Source organism: Lolium perenne, chromosome 2, assembly GCF_019359855.2.
Source record: "Lolium perenne isolate Kyuss_39 chromosome 2, Kyuss_2.0, whole genome shotgun sequence".
NCBI classification, from domain to species: domain Eukaryota; kingdom Viridiplantae; phylum Streptophyta; class Magnoliopsida; order Poales; family Poaceae; genus Lolium; species Lolium perenne.
In genome coordinates, this window is record NC_067245.2 from 271987952 (window position 1) to 271998965 (window position 11014).

General features: G+C 43.6%; 1 protein-coding gene across 1 annotated transcript; it reads right to left on the minus strand.

Moving 5' to 3' along the window:
• Window positions 1-574: 574 nt before the first annotated feature.
• Window positions 575-10604, minus strand: LOC127335901 (protein argonaute 1B). The gene is made up of 23 exons (XM_051362636.2): window positions 10439-10604; window positions 6139-6932; window positions 5838-6058; window positions 5613-5762; window positions 5390-5523; window positions 5058-5167; window positions 4870-4976; window positions 4637-4775; window positions 4393-4509; window positions 4035-4142; window positions 3773-3844; window positions 3084-3206; window positions 2825-2990; window positions 2630-2751; window positions 2420-2557; window positions 2088-2230; window positions 1943-2005; window positions 1811-1874; window positions 1571-1706; window positions 1404-1477; window positions 1233-1327; window positions 1114-1145; window positions 575-1014 (listed from the first exon to the last, which is right to left on the minus strand). The coding sequence occupies exons 2-23, from the start codon at window positions 6922-6924 to the stop codon at window positions 812-814; spliced, it is 3303 nt and encodes a 1100-aa protein (XP_051218596.1). The 5' UTR covers window positions 6925-6932; window positions 10439-10604; the 3' UTR covers window positions 575-811.
• Between the last annotated feature and the right edge of the window lie 410 nt (window positions 10605-11014).

Genomic DNA, 11014 nt, shown 5'->3' on the forward strand with positions numbered 1-11014 from the left:
TCTGTGTACTCTTGTTCATTTGAATCCATCTTGTAGAGGCTGAAAAGCTTCATAGGTAACTTTGCTGAATATTTGTTCAGGCTGGCTCACACCCGCCGTAGTTACAGTTAAAAAAAAAGTGCGCAAGGCGACATTGTCCTGGGCCGTGCAGGTAGTCAGAGTTCCAAATGCAGAGTTGGTATCACCGACGAACGGCCCACTATAACAGGATTACGTTGATCGCACAGTTTCTGCGATGCAAATGTTGAATGAAGAACTTGCTCAATTCTACGTAATGTTTTGTAACGACAACGACTCCCGAAACAGAAGCTCAATCTTAGGAGGGCTTGCCTCGATTCTGAAACAGAAGGTGAAGAGCATTAAGCAGCAAACCAGCAACCTCTCGCTCAGAACTTACCTGGGTCGCACCTTCGTTCATTGATTGATCCGCAACCAAAGTTTCACATTTCAGGGCAAAAACTGAAATGAAAAGAAAACAAGCATGAGTAGAAGATTTCAACGCACTGCAACACAAGAAGAGGGACAGATAGCACAAGATCTACGTGATCACAGGTTGCAAAGTAGACAGGAACTCTTCCACAATACCAGGTGATTTCACAACATAGGTTCCGCAACTGAAAGATTGTTTACAGTGTTCACACACGACACACCAAAAAAAGCCCATACCGGTGTTTTAACCACCACTAATGCGTACAAATACTTGAACACCCAACTCAGCATTTAGATTTGGATAACAGTGCGAAACAGCATCACTAATACAGTTCACATACTTACTACCCTTAGACAATTCCTCACTGGAACTACCACGACATTAACAGTAAAACATGACACGCTTCACGTTTTCTTTGAGAGCAGGCAGAGGCCTGACAGCAACATTCCCAAATGCTCTGGTACTGCGTCCACCCTGCTGAGGGCCACGGGCACCACTTGCCATAGAACCACTGTCAGAGGTATCTGGCTCCATGTAAAATCGAGCTCGGAAGGCCGCCAAATGTGCATAATATGCAGGAGGCACTGCAAGCAACCCAAACGGTCAGTATGTAATTTAACAAGTGTGACCCTCATTAAATATAGCATGACAAATAGGAAATGTTGTTCGCATTTGAGACTTACCAATTGATACAGAGCGGGTGCACCTAGCATACCTGAAGAAATCATGTTTGATTGGTCAGTTAAGTTAAGTTACACGGTACATTTTTAACAAAAAGGAACCTACGTAAACAGCAACTTACGTGTAGCACAAGTTATTTGTGAGCGTTTGCAACTCATCAGCGGTAAATTTGTTCTCGTCCCATAGTACATGATAATGAGCAGGGCGGCTTGTTCCCTGAAAAGAATCAAGACATAAATCAGCAATCCGCCCATTCAGCCAAATAAATAATCACAAATAAAGGAAAGCCAACCTGAATGCCAGCATGGCTACACAAGTAGAAATCGAACTCTGTCGGGTGGCAAATCTTTGAATCAACAACTGTGCCTACAAATTGATGTATCATAAAGGTCCGTTTCACAGTGGTCAGATTTAGAAGCAAGCTAAGCGCAAGAAAACTTGTATGCACAGACAACTAACCAGGCAGTATGTTCCCACTTCTATCAACAGTACGCTGATCATTGTGGTTATTAGCAAAAAGCCTTGTGTGGTGACGCTTCTGGACAACAACAAAAGTAACAGGAGGCTGATAATTTGGCTCCAAGGACGCACAGGCCTACGAAGGTAGTTCAGAAATGGCAGTTTGAGAATTTGCGGAATACTCAACAACTGTGGCTTGTCAGAGTTACTTTATAAGAAGTGTAGCCAAAGTAATAGTACCTTTCTGATTGCGTCAAGTTCATACAAAAGAACTTGATAGAATTGTCCCTCACTGACCCCATCCCTGAAAATATTAATTGTTTAATAACATGCAATCGTGGTTAACATACATGCCCAAGAAAGAATAAGAACCTGTAAAATATGATTCTCTGGGGTTTCTGTCCAGTTGCCCTCTTGAAAGAAATGAGAAGCTCCCTGCAAATTGAACAGAATTTACTCCTTTAGCTGCATCCAAATATAGGAGTTAATATTTCTCATCAGATTAGTAAGATTGTACTTGATCATGCCGCCAGTAACCGTTCCTCGGTTGGGATCTTGCCATACTTTGAAAAGATCCTGTATCAACTCTTGCCTATGTGCTTGGGCACTCACTAATCCCGCATACTTAGTGACCTCAGGCCAGTCTTGAGAAGCAACCACCTAAAGGAATGAATAGTCACACCATTAGCAAAAATGTAGAATTTCCATTAAACCTAGCAATACAGAGGGCACCATTTCATCTTAGTACTCCCTCCATACCTAAGAAGTTTTTAGATTACTGCAGCAGTGTGCTAAAACGTCTTATAATTCAGTAAAGAGGTAGTATCTTCATAGTGGTAAGTCACTTACAGCTGCAATAGAAGGACTGGAATCTTCTCCAGGATGAGGATGTGTAACATCAGCACCAAATATTATGGTTGGTCTGTCACTAACAAGGGGAATCCTCCTGGACAAGGCATCCACAAGTACAGTATTCCTTCCACCCACCTGAAAAGTAGGGAAACTTATAACAATCGAGATCTATAATAAAGATGCAATTGATGAAGCTCAGTGAAATACCTTAACATTTATTTTAAGGGCTACATTTGCAAGATACTGCTTGCTCATCTTAAAAACATGTTTCGTCAGGCAACACTGAGATACCAATCCAAGATCAGTCTCGCAAATCCTTTTGAGATCCCCTGGGATGGAAAGTAATGATAAGCAAAAGTATCCTCTTGGCAATCTTCAAATGTTCTTTGGAAGAGATCATACCATAAAGTGAACCATTATTGTCAGGCAGTATTACAATTAGCAGCTCAAGCTCTCTGCCCTGGGGTTTAAGTATGTTTGTGGCATCTTGATAACGAGCCTTTAGTGCTCTTTCTACATGTTCAGGTCTCGCAGTAAGTGAGGGCAGCACAGGTTCAGGTGCAAAGTCCTAAGACAAAGTGAGAATATGAAGACCAGAGTACAATATAACCAAAGTGATACAGATATATTATGAGAAACTAGTTGGATGACTGAACCATACCATTCCAGATACTTGGCACATTAAAGCAAGCTCATGACAGAAATTCCTGGCAGCATTATCTTGCACATTCCGAGAGAAGTTAATACATGCCCAGTGGTGGACTCTACCACCATTCACCATTTTCTACCCACCAAAATGAACACGCATGAGAACTACGTAAAATAGAACATCACAAAAGGTGGAACATAGAGCAAAACTAAGGGCCGCAAAAGTCAAAAAATATGCACTTCCAGCTTGAAGAAAGCTAACAGCAGAGGGACATCAACTCAAATAATATAGCTTTGGGGTAAATCACGCAGACTGTTAAAAATGCTCCCATATGAAACTAGACAGTCCTCTGGAAATGCAATAGAAGGAATGAGCGTAAGAATAGCGTGTTAATAGCAGCAACAAAATTTCCAAGGATGTATTTAACAAAGTTGCACGGTGCAAGGAAAAAGACAATCCTTCTATTGTATTGCTAATGCAATGAACAGAAAACAGCATAAATTATATTCACCTCTGGTGGTAACTGTTTCCTAGTTGACTGGTTAGTTTACCTTTTGATAGTTATACTAAAACAGTTTTTTATATGTATCATACTAGTATAATACAATTCTTCAGCTTCGTGTATGGAAACAGGCAACTGAAGGCCTTCACAGGAAGAATGGAAATATTTTGTATTCCCAGGACATTTTACCAAGGTGTACCTTATTCATCATATTCCATTGGCCAATCCTGGGCAAGACATCCTTCTCTCTGCCACTGTCATGGTACTTAAGCTAATGCAAAAAAAATTGCAGTCAGTTGCTATGCAGAACATATGCCCAATATGGAAAATCAACTGTTTCTCTATGCCACTGTCATGGTACTTAAGTCAATGCAAAAAAAAAATTTGTAGTCAGTTGCTATGCAGAACATATGCCCAATATGAAAAATCAACTGATTGTAATCGCAACCGGAAAGACGTACCCTTGGAGGAGGCAGAACACGAGCTTCAACCGATGCAAGTCGCTCATCAATTTTTATGCCAAACTCCTGTGCATAAGGATCTTCATAGTATGCATTGTGATGCACCGTCTGGTAAAATAGGAAAGCAGAAAACCTCATTAAGCAGCTAACATCTTAAAAAGTCATTACCATTTTACAGATGCTTTAATTGAAATAGGGCGAATTAAATACATCAAAGTGGAAGAACTTTGTCAACAGAGAAGACTAAAGAAAGCACAAAACAGGAACAAAATCACATGCAGGTGCAGTATGTCAGTAGGCAATTTCGCAACAACATGGCTATAATAACTTGCGCCAGAATTATATAATGAACATTCACCTGCAAGATGTCCTTCTCACGCTCTTGAGGGCGCTGGCAAGTCACTTTCAGTAGAGCAGTTATCTGTTTCTCATTCAGTCTTTTGGAGTAACGTTGACCTTCAACAATCTTACAAACCTGATATTTCAAAGTGATAAACTAATTGAACTCGTGACAAGATGCTGAAGTTGGATATAGCATCCAGGATACACATGAACCGATAAATATATAATGTTTAAAATAGATTTAAGGGAAAGATGATAACCTCCATAGGAAGATAATTCGGCCTTTGCTGATTGCCCACTTGCAAGCAAGGTAGAGTTGTGTGCTGAATATTAAAACCGTATGTCTCCAGGAAGTATTGCACCACAGTCTTTACAGTACCACGATCGTCAACAGGGAACCTATGACAGAAAACAAACAGGAAATCAATCACCCATAAATCTGCAAGAACATAAGAGACTTCCGTGTGTAAAAGCAAGGGAAAGAAGCACATACGATAGCTCCCGTGTAGTTTGTGAAGTAAGTCCAGATATACGGTATTTCCTACGCATGTTTCCTCGATGCGTAACTTCAACCTTTATACCTCGTAGGGCTTTTTTTATCTGCAGGAGGGTAAATAGTTATAGTAACTCAGCCTAAAACCAGTCTCTGTGAACAGCAGTAAGACCTGTAATGAATCAAACCTTAACGCGATCTGAATCAGATAGGGGTCTAACTGAGATGTCTCTGCACAGAAGCTGAGCAACAAACTCAATCACAGGGAGAGGCTCAATAAATGCAGTAGAAGACATATCTGCAAAAATAAACAGCGTATAAATCATTATGTCAGGCGAGACCAATGGACAATCCATGACCTCCACTAAGATGCTCTGTAAAAGTGTAAAGTGGAATATTATGTATTACTACAGAGCATTCAGGCCACCCACCACCCACATTAATCACAACTAACAAGACAACAAAATGAACGATGATACAAGATACATAAAGAAATAACACAAGAGGGGTCGCATCTAACCAATATTCAGTGAAAGCCCCATCTGCGTAGGTCTTATACTTTGGTAAAATCCTCGCCAACTTTCCAAACCATCACCTAGTCTCTGACGTCTCCCTAAGTTAGGAGAATAAAATGATCGGCCAACTGGAGAGTACCTAGAGAAGAAAAACACATAAATTATAACCCATGCCACAGGAAAAACAATAAAACAAGGCATGGTTAAGCTAGGAGGTCTAAGAGATACCTGGCAGTAGGCAGCTCACGTAGCACAATGTCAAGCACCTGAAGAGCTTCTTGAGGTGCATCTGGTTGCCGCCCGGCTAGAAACATAGCCAAATGGTGGAGATCAGCACGAGCAGCAAATTTGATCACCACCCTGAATTGTCTTTCACGCCTTGAAACAAAAGGTGGAGATCAGCACAGAAACTATTAACACATTAGGTAGAAATATAATAGTAGCAGTATATACCTTGGCGCAACTTGTCCACCACCAAGGCTTTCTTCTTCGTCTTGCAGAGTTATTTCAAATGTTCGTGAAGGAAAAGGCAATGGTCCAGCCGTATAAAGGCTCTTCCTTCCATCATAGGCAGGCAGACGTCCATCCAACTGAGAATACCTATACAGCTTGACAAGTTCTGCCATCACAGCACGATTGACACCACGCGATGTAACCTCTGGTGTTATGGACACCTGATGAAACAAGATCAACGATCAGAAATGACAAAATAGGAACTGCAGCGAGTAAACAAAACATCATGTCAAGGGCATACATCGTATTGGTGAAGGTCTTTATCAGGGAGCTCGGCAAAAAAATGGTTTGCCTTCACAACACACCTATCCCCATAGGTACCCTTTCCGGGGCGCAATGGGAATCTAACTGATTTGCTTGACGCCGGTGCCATTTGACTGGCTTGGCTGGTCGAACTCTGGTCAATGATGGCAAGTTTCTGGAATTGTTGCTGGACTTGTCCACTGCTCACCTCTGCCACAGGCTGAGAAGATGAGGCAGCTCCCGATGCGGATGATGAAACCATCGGGGCTTGATGTTGGACATATGGGGCTTGGTGCAGCTCGGGAACTGTTCTTGGTGGACCTGGAAGAACATTGTGTCCACTACTACCTCCCCTATGCCCACCATGGTATGGCGGTGGGGCTCCACCACCTCTGGGTCGTGGACCACCACGTCCCTGATGGTCACGCGGTTGATATTCAGGTGGACCACCACCTGGATGACCACGCCCTTGATAACCACGCGGTTGATATTCAGGTGGACCACCACCTGAATGTCCACGCCCCTGAAAGTCACGTTGTTGATATTCAGGTGGGCCACCACCTGGATGGTGTGGAGCTGGCCCTCCATGGCCCTGGTAATGTCCACCGCGGCCCTGGTGCTGCCCACCACCACGGCTACCCTGTTGAGGTGCCAAACCACGTCCTCCACCATGCTGTTGAGGCCCTCTCTCAGCTCCCTGTGAGGGTCCCTGCCCAGAAGCTCCCGAAGGCTCCCCAGGACTCTCTCCAGGGCTGCCAGGACCAGTTCTTTTCTTCCTAACCATGATGCTTGCTGCCAAGACAAGAATATACACTATCAAGACACATACGAATTATAACTTTCTTGCAGAAAAAGAGAATATCAGAATCAAGAATAAACATGACAAGAAAAAGAAATGGGTGTGTTTCTCAATACAGGATTCAAAAGGCAGTGCATAACTGCATATAGAGCATTGCATAATCTAAACATGGACAATATCTGCAAATTGCATATGTTTTAAATCTTATTAGATATACTTATACCTAATGCAAGAACAGCTTGTCAAACAAGACAATGCGCAAGAGGATGTGTATCGTATTACAACCATCCGCAAAGAGAACAGTAACAACTTTCTGAAAAAATGACAGCAATGCTTGCAGATGATAAGGAAAATTATCTGATATATGTAAGGGATAAAGAAGATAAGCTATTAAGAAATTGCAAAGTGTCAACTGATTAGATTATTCCAATGTAGGGTTAAGAAAGCACAAAATGCAAATACAGGCTATATCCACAAAAATAAGGAGTAAGTTGGCATAACATAGTAAAGAAACTACGCATCACTCCATCAGTGTAAAAGAATCAGGGCATGTTTGATTCGCAGGATTTCACAAACGGAGGATAGGAATGTATGTGTAATCCCATAGAACTTGGGTGGTTGATTCGCAGGAATAGGACAAACACAGGAATCCTTAAAACCAAAATTAAATCATGATTAAAATAAATGTAATGATAAGATTAGGCCATTATCATGCAACTTATGACCTTGGTCTCGTTCTTTGTGCATAGGAATGTAAAAAAAAGAGGTTTGAGTGGATTGTGGAATTCCTTTGATTTCCCTATGATACCTAAGCCAAAGGAAAAATTCCTACACTTTTCCTATACCCCATTCCTTTGAGTCAAATGGATGAATAGTGTCACCAAAGAAAAATTTCCTATTCCTATGGCTTTCCTCCAACATTCCTATTAATCAAACAGGCCCTCAAACAGTAAATTAGCAATCACAATATAAATGAGTTTAAAATGTGATCCGTTGCGGTGAGGGATAGGAATGGTATCCTTGCTGTAGCTGGCTAACATAGAAGCTATGCAGATGTGGTCGTTTTTTGCTATGATAATTATTTTGGAATTACAGACATGAGATGTATGTAGCGTGAAATTAAACTATAGCGTTGGCATTGTGATCATATACAGTAGTCATAAAACATGTCTTCAAAATAATATATATCAAATATCATTATAAATTCAGGAAAGAAATTTGTACCACAGTTAATATTATTGATATCAAAAATCCAAAATAACTGAACTTAAGTAAAATAGAATAAATCAAAATAGTACTCCCTCCGTTCCATACTAAGTGTCGCTGATTTAGTACAATGTGTACTAAATCAGCGACAACTAATATGGTAAATAAATATCAGATATAATTGTGAGGAAGCTCTACTCTTTTCCCTAAAAAATATAACTGACAGCATTGTGGAGTTTAGTGGTTGTAGCTATTATTGTGGGATTGTGTCCAGCCAGGCAACTCGACTCATTGGATGAGTCAAGCAACCCATTCAACTAGTCACGACTAACCTCAACTAGTCCAGTTTTTTAGTCGAGCGAGTCAAAAATGACCCCACATTTCATATTTTTTTTCAATTTGCCTCCCAGTTCTGGAAACTAAGATCAAGCTGCCCATTTCCTCACTGAAATCCAAAACAAATCCTGACACCCGCTGACCCAGTGCTCTCCCTTGGCTGCTGCCACCACCACGAGCCTGCCAGCCGGCACCTCCTCAAGTCTATGCACCATGACACCGCCATTGCTTGTGGGTCCTCCTCCGCTGACTGCTGCTGCTGCTGCTGCTGCTCTGAGGCTCCTCTCCTGGTTGCCGCGGCTGCTGGTCTGCTCCTCCACCGATTGCTGCTGCTGGTTTTGATCTTTTGTAGGTTGGTGGTTCATGAAGAGGAAGGCCTTGACCATTATATGTAATTGCCCAGGTTTCCCCCAATCCACTGTCCCCAGCCTTCTGTTGTGTTGCATATTTACATACTAGTATTAAAAAAAATAGTCACATAATAATGGAAGTCCTAGGACCATAAGCATAAGGCTTGGAAATCTTTTAGGATCATTTCACTAGTGTCATTGTATTTAGATCATATATGTGTTCAATCGTAGCTGTTTGGGCCTTTAGGATAGGGGTAGCATCAAATAAAATATTAGGAATAGTACAATAAACATCATAGTGTTCCCACTAGTAACTTATCAGAGCACCACCAACAACAGATTTGTCCAGATAAACCGTAGGAGATCATATATTTTCGCACTTCTAACGAAAGTACAACTTAACCTGAAATCTAAACCATAAAAGTATTCACTGAGGCAGCAATTTCATCCTAGTTGATGACACATTTAAAGGAGAGAGGGTACACAATTAGATATTGCTTAATAACAGAAAAACAGCAGCAATATCTATATTCAAAACCACGCTACCTACGAAGCTTCAGAGCAATAGACAGAGCAGGAAACATATTTGTGCCTGAAAATGGACTGGAATCGCCAGACAAGAATGTAGCGCCGCTAGCTAGCTGAGAGCAGAACAAACCAAGAGCATAGCAGTACACCAGAATACCATCTGACTAGCTGAGAAAATTCAGCAGACTCGATATCCTTTGAATATTAATACAGTAGCACCACAAAATTCAAAGGAACATCAGCGCGCGCAATGTATGAGAAACGTGTAGCGCTCGAATCTGTACACCGCCACTAGAACACATAATTAGCAATTGAAGTCCTAGGACCGTTTAGATCATACATGTGGCAAAGAACAGCTGATTGGTCCTTTGGGGTGGGGGTGGCATCAAATCAAATATTACGAAAGGTTCAGTAAACACCAGAGTTCCCACTAATAACTCACCAGAGCACCACCGACAACAGATTCGTCCAGATATACCGTGTTAGATTACATATTTTCGCACTTTGTAACGAAGGTACAGCCCTAGCCCATTCGGAAGCACCTGGCTCAACCCGAACTCCTGAAGCCTAGAGCAGATAATATATGAGGCCGCAATTTCGTCCGACTTGATGGCGACGGATTTAAAGAGGGCACGCGGTTAGATAGATATTGCTTAATGACGGGGAAACAAGAGCAAAACCGATATCCTAAACCCGATTAACCTGTAGCGCACGCAGCGAGCGGAACGGAAGATGGCACGGGAACTGCGCTCAGAAAGGGTTTCCGGGCAAATGCGTGCGGTCGAAACTTGAGAGCGGGGGGAGGGCTTCCGCATTGGAAACGCCGCGACGGAGCATAACCCAAAAAAAAAAATACGAGGAGGACGATCGCGCGAGAACACGAGGAAAGCGGAAAATATCGGCGCAGGAATCAGCCCGCAACGAAAATAGATCCGGCAGAATCCGGCGACAGACCCCGGCGAGCTACACTGGAATTCCGCGCGCGACGGCGCAGGCGCCCGCGCGATTTCCGCAAACGCCGCGGGGAAGCAGAGGCGCGTGGGACGGAGAGGAACGGATCTGGGGAGCGGGGCCGGTACCTTTGCGACGCCCGGCGAGCGGCGGCGGCGGAGGAGGAGGAGGCGGCGGCGAAACCCTAGGCCGTCGCCCGGCTGTGGCTCGGTAGTGCTGCTGCTGCTGCTGTCGCCTCCACCAGGAACAGACCCCTCTCGCACGGCTTTTTTGAGGAGGGGAGAGGAGAGGGAGGAGAAAGATGACGGCCGCTTGCGGTTAACTAGCGGCAGTGCGGGTGCGCGTGTCAGGTCCCGGGCGCGCGACGCGGACCCGGTAAGGGCTGACCGGACCCGTTTGCGGGCGAGTTAGTGGGCTTCGTGCGTACGGACGTGGGAGGGTTGGGATATCGAAGTAATGAATGACGGCGTGGGCCCGCGCGGGATTCGGGCCGGGCGCGCCTCGGGCGCGAGGATTAGTGGGGGCGCTAAACCGACATTATGAAGATAAGTTACAGTATAACAAAAAAAACCGGGCGGGGCCGAGGCGTCAGGGGTGGATAATTGCGCTGTGCTGCCCAGCAGGCAACAGGGCCCGTAGACGTTTCGGCACCTGATTGGCGGCGTGCGCTTCCTTCTGCCGCCGCGTGCGGAGCGGCGCGCCGC

Coding starts and splice junctions, on each gene's coding strand:
- LOC127335901 (XM_051362636.2), bottom strand. CDS start 6,924: ATGGTTAGGAAGAAAAGAACTGGTCCTGGCAGCCCTGGAGAGAGTCCT. Junction 2,991..3,083: donor TGTGCCAAGTATCTGGAATG/GTATGGTTCAGT, acceptor ACTTTGTCTTAG/GACTTTGCACCTGAACCTGT. Junction 1,146..1,232: donor ACAAATAACTTGTGCTACAC/GTAAGTTGCTGT, acceptor TGATTTCTTCAG/GTATGCTAGGTGCACCCGCT.